This window comes from Passer montanus, unplaced genomic scaffold (genome assembly GCF_014805655.1).
Source record: "Passer montanus isolate IOZ18808 unplaced genomic scaffold, ASM1480565v1 scaffold9, whole genome shotgun sequence".
Taxonomy (NCBI): domain Eukaryota; kingdom Metazoa; phylum Chordata; class Aves; order Passeriformes; family Passeridae; genus Passer; species Passer montanus.
Window position 1 is genome coordinate 7,383,463 of NW_024374367.1, and position 18,289 is coordinate 7,401,751.

At 41.0% G+C, this 18,289-nt stretch overlaps 1 protein-coding gene across 1 annotated transcript in view; it reads left to right on the forward strand.

Moving 5' to 3' along the window:
• Window positions 1–18,289, forward strand: part of LOC120495750 (netrin-4-like) — a 45,493-nt gene that overhangs the window by 14,495 nt on the left and 12,709 nt on the right. Inside the window, exons 3-5 of the mRNA XM_039695584.1 lie at window positions 5,054–5,317; window positions 17,021–17,147; window positions 17,496–17,684. Of these exons, the coding sequence (XP_039551518.1) occupies window positions 5,054–5,317; window positions 17,021–17,147; window positions 17,496–17,684 (580 nt within the window). The remainder of the gene's footprint in view (window positions 1–5,053; window positions 5,318–17,020; window positions 17,148–17,495; window positions 17,685–18,289) is intronic.

The following is an 18,289-nucleotide window of genomic DNA, read 5'->3' on the forward strand; positions in this document are numbered from 1 at the left end:
ACTGATATTTAGGGAAACAACTGGGAGATTTCAGAACAGTCCATTAAAACGGAAAAAAAAAAAAAAGAAAAAAAAAAAAAGAACAGAGCTTGCTACCACATAGAGATTTCATTAGATGAGAAATAGCTTTACAGTGAAAATCATGGGAAGCTCTTTTAGCTCTTTTCAAAACTTGCATATTAATTAAAAGGAAACACTTCTTTATCATTATAATCTCTTCATATCTTTTTCATTAATATAATGGAAAACTGAAAATTCACACAGTATCTCTGGGAAATGAAAAAATAATAATATTTCTGCCTTTCTGCAAAAGGCAGAGATCAAATATCTATCTGCATAGAAGGAACTTGCTTCATAGGCTTTAGAGCTACCAAACCTGTGAAATGAAATAAAAGGAACAAATAACACATTGAAAAGGTGGAATGTCTCCTCCAACTGCTCATGACTCTAGTACTTAGATCCATTTATAATCTAATCTTTAATACATTCATGCATCAATGATTGAGATGGTCAAACTCTTATCTCTTGCCTGCAATTATCAAAATTGCATGTATGGATATCCATCCCCCGGAATTCTCAGGGAATTTTCCAGATACAAGTTTATTAATATTAATATATACATAAAACTGAGTTCCTACTGAAATCAATCCAGAACAGCACGAGACCCTAGTTACTTGCTGAGCATTATAGTGAGCAATTGTGCTGGGGCTATGACCAAATAGTTGCATTCCCCACTCTGTATTTTTATCAAAGCAATAGCTTCTCCTTTTTTAAAGAAATAAAATACTTGTCTAAATCATATGAAATTGTCAACCCATATATATAGCCACCACTAATCTCTCTTAATTTAGGATCCATTTTTCCTTAGGGAACTATAAACCCTAACACATTCATTTAAAACATATTCATACATTCATAACACAGAAAAAAGTGTAGAGAGTTGGTTTTTCTTGATTATTTATTCAGTTATTTTTAGCTAAATTATGCATTTATGGAAAAATAATTCGTGGCATGTAAGGTGAGACCAGTTCTTTTAAAAAAATTTATCCCAATACAGAATTATTTCAATCAGTACATACAGTAGACTAATAAGGAGAAATTACAGGTATTAACATCTCTTTCTTGACAGTACAGCAATCTATATGTTAAGGAACCACTATCTGACTGGCACTTTCATGTGAGACAGAACATTAAATCAAATATTAAAAATGAGGCAAGAGATGATGATTGCCTTATGCAATTGTCTGTGCCCAAGGATTTTAACCATCAATGTTTCAAGGAGAATGGGACATCCAGAAGAGAGAGAAATTCCATTTTCTAGTTTTATGAAGATGTGAAATAAAAGCTAAACTGATTTAGTTATGAAATAAACCTGCTACCTCTGTGCAAAATGTAGCTCACATAAACCTACTTCTATTGGCACAATATATCTGCTGATCAAAATGTCTTTGATTTTTACAAAGTTAAGGAAGGTTAATTCCTTACTGGAGTTTGAATCGTAGAAGAACATTCAAGCAGCTCCCAGAAGACCTCAGGAGTGTTATGCCACCCAAATCAGATCTTTAACACTTAACAAGACTTGCCTTGGGAGAAATAAGGACAAGCAAATCCATTCTCACCAGTGAGCTTATCCCAGACAGAAATGTGCCATGAATTAATCATACAAACAAACTCTTGTACCTCAGCTGGAATGGAATACAGTTTTTTTCTTAAAAGGATGCCACAATCCCTATGGGACTTCCAAGCTATTAATGTCTCTACTCACAAATGATATTCAGTGTTCTAATGGGATATGGAAAATGCCAAAGCAACTCCTCTCAAGAGAGGCAAGGCCAGAAATGAAAATATTTGCAAAACAATAAAGCCACAGGAAACCAAACCTTTTTCTAAGCTGTCAAGCAAAGAAACAAGAAACAAAACAGCTTGGTGAGAGCAAGTGGCCCTTTGGTGAGAGAAGAGCCCCGACAGCTGCTCTTTGCCTAAGGACCTCAGTGCTCTCAGAATGCCAATTATGACATGGGGAGGATGGATAATTGACTGGAGACCCCAAAATATGAACCCATCTGTTTAAACTTGTCATACCATGTACAAAATAGGTTTCTAGTAGTGCACAGGATTTTCTTCACACTCACCATAGTACAGTGCAAGACTATTGCAATCAAGAAGATGTATAGTACCAGAGAGAAAAAAGAAATATTTTGACCATTATCTTCTGATTTTTTTCAGACAGACCCAGTAAAAACTCTTTTTCTTCCCCTCATTCACCCCTCCTCTCTATCTCCTGTGAGGAGTCCCATAGCTGTTCACAGCTGGGATCTCTGGCACAGATATGAGGCCTCTTGCCCAGCCTTGTATAATGTACAAAGCAAAGCGGCACAGAGTGCCCAGGCAGTGCAAAGGAGAGGGGCTTTATTGCAAAAACCAGGCCTTTTAAAGCAGTTAGCCAGTTATCAGTTTACACAGTTTTAAGGCACAACAAGCCCAAGCCCCGCACACCACGCGGCAGGCACGCAGCGCGGCTCTCGCGGCTCTCGCGGCTCTCGTGGCTCTCCCATCTCTCTACCCCTGCTCCAGCTGAATCACTCTCCCTCAGTTCCCTTCTGCTTAGCCTAAGTAGCAGGCCTGAGCCATGCATGTGCAAGGGTAACAAGGCCCTTATTTTATAAGGTTTTTTCTATATGCAACAGTGTAAGAAGGTCACTGGCAGGAGCAGAGCAGGTCTTGCAAAAACGCTTTATCAATTACGTCTCAATTGTCTATTTTAAGAAGTACCTCTAGCATTTGTGTTCTCAAGCCACTTATCTGGTGGGTATCCTCTGGAGGTCTGGCAGGAGCAGAGCAGGTCTTGCAAAAACGCTTTATCAATTACCTGTCAATTGTCTATTTTATGGATTGAAGTACCTCTAGCATTTGTATTCTCAAGCCACTTATCTGGTGGGTATCCTCTGGAGGTACATCTGAAAGGAGATACCATTTTAACTAAGCATGTATGTTAGAGAAACCATAGACAAGAATGCTAAGTGTGAGAACACTTCAAGTGCGAGCTTATAAAAGCTAGTGACTGAATAGACTGCTTTACCCTTGATTTCTCTGGTTTATGCCAATTTAAACAGTTTTACAGGGACTTTTAACCATTCTTCAAGATCTCTGAACTCAGCAGGCTCTTCAGAGCTATTCCACCCAGTTCCCTGCCTTGGTCTTAGTTTAGCTGACTTCAGCAGGCTCTTCAGAGCTATTCTCAGCTCTGAAGAGCCTGCTGAAGTCAGCTAAACTAAGACCAGTTCCCTGCCTTGGTCTTAGTTTAGCTGACCACATGGGAAGGAGATGTGTGTGCCTGTACACTGGCAGGTGCTCACGACTCTTAGAAGCCACTACAGCTCTGTGTGATCCACAGGGGACTGGGAAAGAGACAGGGTTCATACAATGGTTTCCACCAAAAGATCAGACCATCCTGGATTAGGGGAACTGGACAGATATGCAGATTTGGTCTTTGTCCTGTGAATCCACCAGTAAGGGGAATGCTGGGCACCTGGACAGAACAGAATGAGCCATTTGCTTATGGTTCCATTGACCAGGGGAATGCAGACATCAGGGTGGAAGTGCTTGGGCTATTTTGTCATGGCTTCATTGGTCAGGGGAATGTGGGCACCTGCATTGCACAGCCTGGGCAATCTGCCCACAGCTCTATCAAACAAGGAGCTGTGGGTATCTCTGATCTCACCATGCAAGGCTGTTTGCAGCTGTGTAAGTAGCTGACAGTGTAAGAGAAGAGAATTAAAAGGAAGGGAAAAAAAATCAGAGTTAACCAAATAGAAAACACTGTAGACAGGTGGGAGAGGTACCAGTGCCTTTGCTGGGTTCTGTGAAAAGCCTGACAGCTGATTCTGTTAATTAAGGGTATTTGCCTCCCCATGTGCCATCAACATGCAACTGAACTATCTCCTAGGCATATATCACAAGCTCTTTTGGGGCTTCTGCAAGCTAAAAGGACCAAAAGTATTTTTCATGCTACAAATGTTTTAACTGATCAGTTCATTAGGAAGAACAAAAAACTGAGAGAGAGAAAAAGGGAATCCCTATGGAAACAAAGATTTCACTCTGCTAATACTAACAAAGTGAGTCAGACAGAGACTGTGACCACTTATAAAGCAGGGCCAAAGAATCCCAAGGGCAAATATCTCTGCCATGGTGGAAAAACTCAAGCAGAGAAAACTACTGTCGAATTGGAGTTAACACATCTAAGCCTGGAAACAGTGCTTACAGTTCTCTATTTCACTGACAAGGACTGTGGTGCAGCCCTCCATTATCTACCTCTCCCAAAAGCAACAGAAACAAGCACACCCCAAGAGATAGAGAAGGGTAGAGTGCTGGTGAGCTAAAATACAACAGTCTCTGTTAAACACCAAATTAGAACTGAGATGCTCAAAGCCCAACTGTTACTGCTCTGGAGAACTATCGAGGAGCAAAAATGCTGTGACAGAAGAGTAACAACCTGGGGTCCTGTGAACTCACTGCTTTGTAGTTGCTTCTAAGTAATAAACCACCTGGCTTTGTGTGCAGACAGGGCTCCCTCAGTGCTCACTTGCCCAAAGCCAAGCTGTGTTTCCACCATAGTTCAAGTGACCTGAGAAAAAAGTCTGATCACAGTTCCCACTTCTTTCACAAATGCCTTTAGTGCCTTTGTTTAGCTGACTCTGGAACTCATGCTAAAGGCATGCTCCTAAAATGCTTCCAGAAACTGGGATGGCATTAACACTGCATTTGTGCCAATAAACCTTGGAGTTCTTTGAGTTCTGGGCTCAGAAACACAAGGAAGTAGGCTGGGATGGCATTAACACTGCATTTGTGCCAATAAACCTTGGAGTTCTTTGAGTGACACGATTGTCACTGGGCTCAGAAACACAAGGAAGTAGATTTATCTTGTACCTTGACATATTGGCTGAACTGCAAGAAGTGAGGGCTTCCTGCTTTTTCCTGAAGATCATCTTGGGATATTTGCTGTGTGTGCAGAGCACTACTATCAGCTGTGGGATGTGAACTTTCTCTCTTTCAGGTGATTTATCGTGCCTTAAGTCCAGCTAACAAGATCGAAGACCCTTACAGTCCTGAGGCTCAGGATCTGCTGAAGCTCACCAACCTCCGCCTGCTCTTGTTAAAAAGACAGGAATGTCCCTGCCATGGCTCGGGATTGGTAGAGAAACCCCAAAGATTTGCCCACTATGCTATTTATGACCTGATCATCCGGGGAAGCTGCTTTTGCAATGGGCATGCAGAGGAGTGTGAGCTTGCCAACAGGACAGGAGTCATGGAGAACATGGTGAGTTCCAGACATTTATCACCTTACTAGATTTGCTACTTGCTTCTGCTGCCTCAATCTAAATGTATATTTTATGAGTGATCCTGTCCCAGCCTCCCTAAGCCTATCCAAAAAAAAAGGGCAGCACAGTCAATCCACAATAGTGAAACCTACACCACTCTGGGAAAATGTTTCCCATGCTCCTTTCTAAAGTTTCATGGATAATAACTGCTAAAAACTCTAGAACTCTTAAACTCAAATAAATTGCTAAAAACCGTGGTCCTCAAGATACCTATAAATTGAAAGGGGTCTTTGTAATTGGAACAGAGATCCAACCCCAAATGCAGTGAGTGAAATCTCCTGCTTATATGCCTGCACAGAACTGAACTGAATATCTTTGATACAAAGTCTGTCCTGGGCAGAATTTCAGCATCAGATCTCAGATTTTCTGAGTTTGTGTGACATGAACAGTTCTGTCATACTTAGGGTTTCAACCTTCTGTTACTTTCACAACATGGACAGCAACGTTCAGGATGTGAAAATGAATTCTGCTCTCCCACTCTTTTACCCATGCATCTTAAATTAAGTTAGATTTTTTTCTTTTTAAAGCCAAACCTTTTAGTAAAATTATTCTGTAGTACTTGGAATGTCCCTGCCCTGTTCAGTCTTTTATCTGCATTTGACTCTAGATGTGCACAAGAGGAGTTATGTTTGAATGCACACTCAGACATTGAAACTCAGAGAAAATGACTGATGACCTTTTTGATTTAGCTGCAAGCATTTTGTAGAGAACTGTAATAACAATCATGGTGAGATTTAATCTAATCAAATATCCAGGTACATTTACACACATACATCAGAGATGGAATTCAAGCCACTTTAAACTAGTCAATATCTCCCCTGGATCCAAAAGTCTCTGTCTCTGTACTGGGCTTTGAAAACCCAAATAACCCTTAAAACTCTAGCCCCCAGTGCACTCTGACATAAAAGACTCAAGAAAAACATCATAAGCTAATTTCTGTCCCTTTAGATACATAGTACACTTGACATTTTGGCTTATGTTATTTTGGAATGTGTATTCATTGTCTTCCTTTCAACTTTCCCAGGTTCAGAGGTAGATATTGTAAGATAATTAGGACTGTATGACTTTCAAATAATTTCTGAATCTGTTCCATCTGTGGTATAAATCCAATATTCAGCTATACTATGTGATACTATCAGATTCAAATAATATAGACCCACTTAAATCATAACTATGTGGAGAAAAGCTATTTAGAGAGTGGATCATCCTTACTGCAAACTGTTAAATAGACACATAGTGAAATCAAATAGATGAATAACACACTAAGTGAATGCAGCTGGTAGAAAAATAAACATTCTGCCCATCAGAAAAGGAAAACACAATATTGTGTGTGTTACTGGCATGACCACTGTAAACTATGACTGGATATTTTTCCCACTGGTCACAAGGGAATAGAATCTTTTTGTGCCATCAATGACTTCACAGGGCAGAAGGTGAAATAGTTTTGATGAAATGCACTTCACAAGTGACTCATGTCCCAGGAGACAGAGGGTGGATGCAGCACATGATTCTCACAGATATTATCAAGTCTTTGTCTAAGCAAGAACTCAAACACAGCTGTGCAAAAACTAAGAAAAGCCTTCTGTAGTTTTAACTGTCTCTAGAGGAGGCCTGGAAAAGACCAAAAGTGGGCTGGCTTGTGTCTCCACAGAAAGGTGTGATCAAGCACACCTGAACCATCCACTAGTGAATGCTTGTTGAGTGAGATTCTCCTGACAAAGAACATTCAAACCTTCAGCAGTTGTTCCAGTTCTAACATTTTGAAAGCTCTTCTTTAGTGCCTGCCTAAATAATCTCTGCTGCAAATTTAGGTGATTTCTCCTTGTCTCCTCTTCCCCAATAACCAAAGTAAGCAGTTGATCCTCCTTCTGCAGATATGATTGGAAGGTTCTCTCCATATCCTTCCTTAGGTTCTATTTTTGTACTAACCAGAGAAGTGTGAAACCTTAGGTGGCAAAAACTTAAAATTTTACTCCCAGATCACACAAGCCTGGAGTAAAGATGATCATGCTACTGTATTCATCTTTTCTGTACTTCAGACATTGCAACTTCAGTCTTTCTCAAACACAAAGGAAAATCCACTCCTGCAAGATCCAGGTCCCTGCATGCTTTTGCATTTTATCTAATACTTACCAACAATGATATTGTAGTGGTGAGGGGAGAGTTCACATTGGTCCAGATCTCAAGGTTTGGTTTACACAGCTGGCATTAGGGAGTTTATGTAAGTGTATAAATTTTTGGCTTGAAATACAGCAATCTCCTTGCCTACAAGCAGGAGGAAAAGGCCTTTGTTGTTGAGGGTTCAACACCAACAATACAGTTCCCATCAGCCAACCTACACTGCAAAAAATCTTTGCCATTTTGCAATTTCTTGGCAGAGGAAAGGTGCTCTGCTTTCAGTCACATGGTAATGGTGACCCACATAAAACAGGGTGTGGAAAAGATGTTACAAACACTGCACATCCAGAAATAATCTGATTCAATCCACGGGCCACATCTAATATTTAAGGTACCCATGGGCAGAACAAGTGCCAGGACACATAGTTTTTAATGTGGCTGGTGTGGATGATATCATATCTTCTACAGATTGAAGTTCCCTGGGCTGCTGTTAGGTGATTAAGTAAAATGCTGCAAAAAATAAAGACCTCCACAGAATGTCTTAAGTAATATGAGTTTCAGCCTCTTAATTGTTCATAGTCCTCCTATGATGTATTTATCTTCTGTAGTTAACAAGAACAAAACCAATTTAATGTAGAATACAACTGTAATTGTTTGATATGGGATAAGACAAAAATCTGGGATCATTCTGCACTTGGGTCTTAGAAAATGCATTATTGTGTTAAGTTGCAAGTCTGCTCTTCCTACTCTGACAGAAATGTCTTCCATTTTTAATACCCCTAATGCTGCTAAACTGATGCTACATGGAGGCTAAATAATAGAGAAAATCAAAGCAAATTTCTTGATACTTTTGAACCAATATTTTTCAACACAATTTTGGAGGGACTGGATGAGCTATGGCTGTTGGATAATCTATCAGTGATCAGTTTATCTGTGGATATGTTACTTCAGTCATGGCAACACATTCAGGTTCTGGTTTCTGCACTGAGGCTGCCAATAAGGAAAGCAGCTCCATGAGAGGCAATGTCACAGATGCCAAAGTGTCACAGCAACAAATGGATACAAGAAAACTGCAGATTGTAAACCCAATGTCCAAATGGTGCATCATTCCTCATATTTTGAAATCCTACAGAGTTTTTTGCATATTTCTGGTCATGAGTATGTGAAAATACAGTGAGATCCAAAATAGGCGCATAGGATCCAATGAAAATATTCTCTGACTTCTTATTTTGGAGCAAAACAATAATATTTACTCTTTCTGTGGGGCTTTTTTTTTTTAACAAGCCATGCACCCCCCTCAACACAATTTATCTAGATGACATTTCCTGTACAAACTACTGAGAATATCATGTTGCATAGGAGGAAAACTTTGAGATATCAAGATGGGAGCTGTAAATAGACAAGAAACTTCAGGACAAACATGTCTTGAATTTGAGGTCCGTTGCTATTGACAGTAATGTTTTCTTGGTTTCTGTTTAGCTTTCCTCAGATTGGAAAAATAAAAGGAGACACAGAGATGTCATTCCTCACCCAGCTTCAATAGCTTTGTATGGTAGCTAATGGCAAAATTCTCCTTTCTGAATATCACAGCCTGCATTTTTCAAACTCTTACAAGTTGTTTCCCAGGGTTTTTTTTTTTTTATTTATTTTTATTTCTATTAATTGGGGTTATTAACATGCTATTACAAGTGAAACAACTGCCAGGACCCAGCCAGCTGAATGCATCTAGTCTTGTTCTATTGTTGGATGCAACAGAACACAATCCTCTCCAAGGTTTTGGCAGTGCAGGATGTACAAAGCTATGTGTGTCTCTACAGAGCTGCCAGGTTTAGGATCTGCTTTGGTGGCCCATTTTAGGTGAGTCCAGAGGTGCTTCCAGAACAAAGTTTACAAAGAAGAAAGTGCATATGGACAGAACACAGAATTTAGACCAAAGTCCTTTTTGTTTGCCAAACATTTCACAATTCTCTTTCTAGCTCATGAGAAGTAAGTTCGGAAAGAGGAAAGCAAATGTGGATGAAAATGTTTTTGTATAAAGCATTAGGGTTTTTTCTTTTTACTTCTTAATTATTGGTACCTACAGTGCCAGGAAATTCTTACAAGTGGCCTCAGATGTTTCTTTTGCTTCTTTATCCTGTTTACAGAGACAAACTAGACTCCCTGTGGGCCTGATCCTGCACAACGAAGCAAATGGAAAGTTTTCCACTTACTTCAAAGGGAGCAGGATCTGGTTCTAAGTAGGATTCCTTGTTTGGCATAATGGGGGTTGTATAAGGTAAAACTTGCTTTTTTACATCAGTCTTCTAGGTGACCAGGCTGTTGTAAGCCTTGTAAATATTATCTACCTCCTCTTCAGATATCATGTGCAGTCCTATTCATAATCCCCAGCTAAGTTTTCACACTATCTGATTCCAGCCCAGAACTCAGAGATGCAAGAGGTGCCACTCACTTTCAGGACATTTGAACAACGGTATTTACTCATTACTCTGTGATTCAGGTACTCAGTATTTAAATCCTGGGTCTGATTCCCCTTTCTACTTCCTCCATTCTTAAGGCACTCACCAAGAGCTGGTGACCTACTGTAACTCAGATGCTGCACTTCAGCCTGACAGCTGTTCACTGTCTGCAGTTTGTTACAGATTGATAATGGATTTACTGGCACTGCAGACAAAACCAAGAGGACAGCTTGTCCCCAAAATCAATAATAATCAAGGTAGAATTCAGAAAGAAGACAATGAGCAAGCAGAATGAAATATGAACTGAGGGAGGTGAATTCAGGCAGAAGGTAGAGCTGTGTTTTGAAGCTGTTACAGGCTGAGTAATGTTATCTTGTTACTGTTCAAAAAGTTCTTAGGGATGTCAGTCTGGATACTCAGCTGGACACTATCACTGGTTTTTCTCCACCATTACCAGTTCAGTGAATTTGGGACCAGCAGGAGCTCATTCACTCACTGCTGTGGAGATCAAAACCTACATGGGCTCAGGTGGCCCTGCCAAAGGTGACCCAGCTCCGCTTATCCCTGTCAAGTTCCTGCAAACTTAATTTACCAAAGCCACCAAGAATGAGCCAGAAACTGAGTTCCCTCAGAAAATACCCATATGTGTAGTAGTTTTCTGACACACACATGTATTAGCCCTTCTCCCAGAAAACAGCAAGTGACAGAGGAGAATAATGGCTTTTCTCATTCCTGATTAGAGCAGGAATTTGAACTGCCCATCTGCCCACAGCGGGCACTGTAATCTGGGACTTCCAGATCACCCATTCTCTTTGCAACTTTGGAAAAGTTGAAGGAAGTTTTTAGTGTGGCCTCTTATAAATTGTATGTGCTCTCCTTAGGACCTGATATTCAAGGATTTTTTATAAACCTGCACGGATATGTCTTTTCATTTGGAGAGACCACAGAGCCCATTTGAGCTGTAAGAGAAACAAAGCAGAACAGCAGACACTCTTTCAATTAACCATGCAAATGACCCAGGAAGAGTCAATTTACTACAAGCAGGTAAGGGATAGTATCTGATGTCATTGCAAACTGCAGTATCCCAAATTTCCCAGTGACATTACAGAGTGAATACAGAGTCCAAAGGCAAACATTTTTTCTGAATCAGCAACAGTTGCTCTGACCTGGAAGGCTTCCAAATTTAACCTTCATTCATTAGGAAAAAAGCCCCCAGATAGACTGAGACTAGCCCAGGAGAAAGAGCAACAACCACAAAGTTTAATGAAAGGACAATAGGTAAAGAAACTAAATGGGCAGAGAAAAAGCAAGAGGCATCTGGTATTATACAAAGCTGAACAGAGTTAAAAAAATTAAAACTGCGGGACGAAGAGGTGGAACATTTTCTCTCACTTTCTCAACTGTGAATCAGAATTCAGGTGAAGAAGATTTGTGCAAAGATGACCAAGTATCATGTAATTTCTTGGAACTGTTGTGTGAAAAAAAGGATAAAGTTCTACATTATGTGCTATAAATCCACCAGACATTACAGAGCTCAATAGAAGAACTACTGGATGAAACTCATGGCTGAGTACAGCAGGTCAAGCTAAATGGTTGGAACTGATCATCCTGGCATTAAAAGGCACAAAGCTATAACCTCCTCTATGTCCTGATCCAAAGCTGCTCAGGTGGTTGATGTACAAATCAAAGCCTTTGGCAGCAACACCAGACTTGTAACAGCATGACTGTACTGTGAGACAGACGAGGGAATTAATCCAGATTAAAAATACTAGTGCCAAGGGAAAAAGCCCCCTCAGTTTAGCTTTTTTCCAAACATGGTTTGGTTTTACAGCCCAATTTATACATAACTCAGGGCATGATGTAAGTGGTAGCATAGAAAGAAATAGTAAGGAAATGTCTCAAATTGAGATTGTCCAAAAAAAGTTTACATCATGAAGCCACAGTCTGAGAACACAGCTGCTATACCAAAACACAAAAGTAGAACTCACTTTCACATGGCCATTAAAGCCAATGTGATGGTGACTGAGTTTAGCAAAACATTTGTCTTCCTTTCCTTGACTAATTATATCCTCTAAATTCAGGTATGTCAGTTTATGTCTACCCTTTGCAAAATTGATTAGAAAACTTGAAGTATGAAGAAGCCAGAATATCAACATTTAAAGCAACAGTTTTCATCTTTCAAAGCTGACAGCCTGCATTAGTGACAGGAGCAAGCTGAATGCTCTTGGAGAGCAGGAGTGCAAGAACACAAACTATTCCAGGGGATGCACATGGGACTTCAGACTGGTATTATGAAATGGGGAGGTTTATACAATCACACAGTCTGCCTGCATCTTTTTCTCAGATCCATTCCCCACAATAACTTTGGAAGACACCATCCAGTTTCAAAAAAAGTTGTGAAAGTAACTGAACTCTCAATACAACGAAATGGGAAAGAGCCTCAGAGAAAATACAGTTATCAGAGTAATGAGGAAAAGCAGATGAAGAGAGGTGTCATAAAAATAAATTTTATCATCTTTCCAAAGTACTTAAATATTGCAGCAGTGAGCACAGTGGAGAAGTCCATATAGGCCTAAACACTTTTGTACCTAAGATCAGGATATGTCAAGTGATGCAGTGTTACCTATGGAGCAAAAGAACAAAGTGAGATATAGAAGTGATACAGAAATCCCCTGGATCTCAATTTGTCATCTTCTGTACCAATATATTTATATGCATTCATACAAATCAGTGTCATAAACTACTCAGGCTCTAGTTAAAAACTGGCTTTTTTTCCTAACTGGTGGCATGAATCTTGCCTCTGTTGCTCACACCTTGCTTTCAAGCTTCCTCCACCTGGATTGCCAGCTCCAGATGAAGAAGGCTGAAGTATCTCTTAACTCAGGTGCTTCTTTGTAGTCAGATATCCTAAAGATTCCAATGCCATTAATCCAGTGAAAATCACAGTGTTATTATTAGTGTCCTGAAGGCACTAATAGAACTTCAGCAGCCTGACCAGCCCCACCTGGGACTCTCACCTTTGCTCTCTGTCCATTGGCTTTGGGGTGCTATTTAAGCTCAGCCAGGGCTCTTGATGTTTGTTTGCATCCCTGCCTCTGGCTCAGCCTCCTGAGGGGTGTTGGGGCTCTGCTTGAGGTGTGCACATTCCCCCTGCACCTTTCCCTGGCCTGTGCTGTATCTTGTCTCTCATTCTGCCCTCTAAATGGACTTTGCATCTGTGTTGTGTCTTTCTTGGCCTGCCTCTTACTGCTCCTGAATTGTCCCAGTCCCTTTCCTTTTTGTTTCTGAGGTGCCAGCCCCCTGCTCTGCTCACAGTGCTTGGGATGGTGCCCCCTCAGTAAGGGCACAGCTTTTGCTGTTGAAAACCTCTTTGGCTCTTAAAGAACAACTGGTCCTTGTTGCTTCCTGACACTCCTCTTATTAATCTTATTAATCATCACTATCTCCATGTAAATCTGACCCTGCTTTCCAGGGCACAGGAAAGTGCCAGCCTGCTTCCCCTGGATCTGTACTTGTCTGATTATCCTCTCTTCCCTGGTGTGATAGTTGTGCTCCAGTACATCCTGAGATCTTGCATTTGGTAGAGATTGCACTTTTCCAGCTTTTTGGTCACACTTTGGTGAGAGAAGTGCAGACTTATTTTAGCAGTGAATAACAACTCAGGGACACACCTGTTCTCCTTGTGCTGCTGTTGAGTGTGACTCTCATATTCTCCTGTCTTTAAGCAGATATCCCATTTCCTATTTTATCTCACAGTTTCCTGTATTTCATTCTTGCTCCTTCCTGGACTTTAGTCTCTGACTGCCTCTCCTATCTCTTCCTCTCTAACAGAACAAATTGTCTCATTACTCACAGCCACTTCACCTAGCCTTATTTCATCTTACACTTAAATGCAACAGGTCTCTTCCACAGCTCAGCTTTTCCTGTGTTAACCAGTCTTTCTGTGATGGCCACTTACATCCATTAATCATTTTTCTTTTGCGAGCTGTTCATCTTTGTTCTCTTCCTCTATCCAAATCCTTTCTGTAATTCATTGTCACCTCATCTTGCATTCTCTTCTGTAGCTGTTTCACCTATGAATGCTATCTGAGATTATTCTCAATGGAAAAAATATTCCTTGATACCCATGCACAGACAACATATGGCAGACTACTTTGTCTTTCATCTTGCTTTACCTTTGCACCAATACCAGCCAATTCCCTTTGCCTTCTTCTTAAACCTATGCCAAAAATTATAGTACCCAAACACTTTCTAAAAGAAGCTCCCTGCCAGCTTCCCTGTACCTGTTCAATGGCTTAGACAAAAGGGCTGAAAAGCCAAGCAGACAGCCAGCAGGAGAGCCAGTCATCCTTCCACGTGGATTTGGGAGCTGTTCCATAGCAGGGGTCACAGGTAGAAGCCTCTTCTCTGCCTCTGTCAGCTCACAACATGCCACAAACTACAGCTCAAACAAACCAGTGGGCAATGAGCAAACTAACACATCTACCTTCCAAGGAATAACTCGACCTTTCCTTTCCTCTATCACTGAATTTTCCTGCTTATTTTTCTGAATAATTGTTCATGAGTGTTCACACCATCTGTGCTGTGCACTGTAAGCACAGGGTCCTGTGGAATAATTAATATTTGATCATGTCATTCAAGGCTAGAATGAGATTTCATGGTTTAATTCTACCACTTCCCACTGCACAGTCTCAGCATTTTTCATATAATTTTTTAAATATAGTGAACACAGAGCCTTTACATGTATTCCTAAAATACAAAATGGGCTAACTTGCAGATTTTTACATAGAAATACATTTCATACAATGAAATTGAAGAGATCCAGGATTTTGTTCTGATCCATTTTAGGATGAGCTGTGAAGTTCAGGTGGAGTCTGAAGCTTAAAGACATACAAATCTATATTTCTGGGTCAGATTCATTTTACCTTTCCCCTGTTCTCTGCCTTCTTAAGAGCAGCCCTGAGAACTTAAAGCCTGAAGTGTCAAACTAGGGAAAAACATGGGAAAGGGAGCACTGGGAAAAGCACAGCGCTGTCGTATCAGTATTTTTGCCTTTTTCCCTGTCATTTGTCACGCTGTTCATGCCTTGAACATGGATGAGTTTCCCGAGCGAGGGTGGAGGGCTCGGACGGAGCTGGCAGTGCCGGCTGCCCGGGGAGCGGGGATGGCATCAGCTGCAGCCCATCCCTCTGCTCCCTGCATCGCTTCTGCTCGGGGGGATAGAAACCAGGGCAGCGGGGAGCAAACTGCGGCTGGAACACGAGTTTGGGGCAGGGAGCGCATCCAGCTCCGCTGATCCATCCCGGCTACCTGCCTGGCTGTGGGAGGGAAACGGAGCTCCTCTGAATGGCCAGGTGAAAGGGTTAAAATCAATTCGCACCCCAGTCAAAATGATGTTTCAGTCTGGTTTTTTTTATGTGCAGCAGAGCTGTGCTGAGCTCAGGATCCTCAGCAGCCTGCGGAGGGACAGGGTCTAACCTCTGATTTCTGGGCATTTCTGCTCTAGTACCTGTGTGTCCTGGCATTATAGCAGCTGCTTGAGTGATAAATGTGGAACATGACTTATGGTACCACCTGGAACATGACTTATGGTACCACCCTTTCCTTTCTCTCACACCCTGTGCTTGATATTTCCTCCAAAAATTTTATCTGTGACATCCTTTCCCTGAGGCATTGCAAACAGATATTGGACTACTATTTATTTATTTTTTAAAAAACAAACAAACAAAACCTAGCAACATCATAAAAGCCCTTCTGTATGGCTGTTCTTAGATATAGTTAATATTACAGAATCTTGTGCACCAAATAACACTTTATTGTGGAAGTGGCTGCTTTATTCCTGGTGTGAAAAATTACTTGAGAGCAGAAGTAGTTTTCAATGGTAACTTTCTCTTTGAAGGCTGGACTAGCTCAGCAAGGTCTGGTTTCTGGTGTGAATACCTGGCTTCCAAATCTGAATATTTGAATATTTCCATGACTAAAATCATTATTGTGTTCCAATGAGGGTAAGTAAGTACAGAGGAAGCAAGTTCTTTCTTCAAGTAATTTTTCAAGCAAATAGTCATGGAGAGAACTATTCAGCCAGTCTTAGTCAAGACGTTTTGCAGTTTATTTGCCCATCAAATACTGTTTTCTAGCTTATATGCCCATCAAACATTGTTTTCTAGCTTAGATGGGTTTATGTACTTCAACCCCACTCTTCAGGCAGCTTTTGCTCATTTTTGTGGAACATCTTCTAATTCCTAATTTATCTGGTAATAAGATGTTCAAAACTGAGCACAGCATTGCAGGTACAATTTTTTGTCCCCTTGGAGTTACAGTGCTCTAAGTTCCATAGCCCAAAATTTTACTGGGTCTTTTCTACTAATCTAATTTATATATCATCATATGTAAGTTGGTAGGCTGGTTCCTATTGTACCTAAATTAAAATATCAGTGCCTTCCTCATAGAATGGCTCAAAGCTCTCCCACTTTTCTGTGGGAGTACCGGTTGGTATTTTACCATTTTTAATATTTTTGCTACGTTTTTAACTGTGCTAGGATGTCCATGACTATTTCCTCATTCATCTAACAATTTAAAATTTCATAATTCATGGTGATTTCACTTCCTTGTACTTATACTCCATACTATTTATGCTTCGCTATATTTATACCCCATACTATAATTTCCAGATCAGTGTTAATGTCAAATAAGACAGAGCCCAGCATGCTCTGTTAGCCTGTGCTCTCCTGTGACTTGGCTCTGCTAGTATATTTGATACTCTTCGCATACTCTTGCCCTGAACTTGTAAATCAAAATAAGACCTGTTAGCTCACCAAATTTAGAGTCTACAGGTTGTTCATCAATGCAGTAGTTTAATAGCCAACTGAGAGTTAAATTGTTGCTCCATTTTGTAAGGTATAGGAAAAATTCTACATCGCTAATAACTGTGAAAAGAGAGAGCTACATGTTTTAGCTCCAGGCTCTGTGGTTTTCTAAGAGAGCCAGGCAGCTGTGTGGGAATTGTACGAGGCTGCTGGGGCTGCACCTGCTCCTGCAGCCATTTGACTGCTCTCTTTTCCCTGGCAGGTCCATGGGAAGTGTGTGTGCAGACACAACACGGCAGGGGACCACTGTGAGAAATGTGCTCCGCTCTACAACGACCAGCCTTGGAAGCCAGGAGATGGCAAAACAGGGGCACCCAATGAGTGCAGAAGTAAGTGGAAAGGAATTTACTGACCCGGGCTCTCGGGGTGAGCACTCACCCTAACAGGCAAAGCTGCCCCACAAAGACTTCTGTGATTTTCAGTAATGGTGCCATTACAGAAACTGGGGATAAATTGCTGGTCATTGATGGAGAACTTCAGTGTGCAGGTGTTTTTCTGCACTGGGGCTATTGGGGAGTGGAATTTACCAGCCAGAAATCTGGTTTTCATGTAGCTACATCCCCCTACATTCCAGATTCTGTCAGGGTTTAAAATACTTCCAGAATGGTTTGGAAAATGCTACTACAATTAGTGTGCGAGTTCCAAAAGCCTGAAGCTGGTTCCCCTGTCCTCACCAGAGTGTCGCTGCCACAGCCACGCCGAGAGCTGCCACTTCGACCTGAGCGTGTGGCTGGCCTCGGGCAGGCGCAGCGGGGGGGTCTGTGACAACTGCAAGCACAACACGGAGGGACATCGCTGCCACAGGTGCAAGCCTGGCTTCTACAGGGACAGAGGGAAGCCCATGTCCTCTCCAGAGGTCTGCAAACGTAAGTGGCCATCTGACACGAGGTGAAAAATGAGTGGTGAAAGAATCATTACAAGAACAAAATAATTTCTATAGAATCAGTAATTCCTATAGAGGTAACTCATGAGTATCACTATATGTTCTTTGTATTCTTTTCCTAAACTACACGGGGTTTTGATCAAAGGTGATCATCCTGAATTTTTGTGTCTATTTGTCCCCATATTATGACACTTTTTTTTGTGATAATTGATTCAATTCCCCAAATGCATTACCTTCTGGGGAAAGGTACATTCTTCTTGTGTTTGGCTTTAAATTAATATGGTTCCTTTTCTCTTGAGGTACATTTTATTTACCTGGGTTTTTTTCTGTACATGTCAAGACTCTGTGAGCCTATGTGCAAGCTATTGTTAAATTCCATTTGATTGTGCAATATCTGTGCAGATAAATACATAGAATGGATGCAGAAGATCCAGGAAGCCTGGAACTGTGCATATTCACTTGGAAACAAATACATCAGAACTCAGTCAGACTTATTTCCAGACTCTACAGCTGTTATGGGGTGCTCTACCCAAATTAATTGCATCATTAACACTTCAGCAGAATGTGTTAGGGTTGTCTTGGGCACAG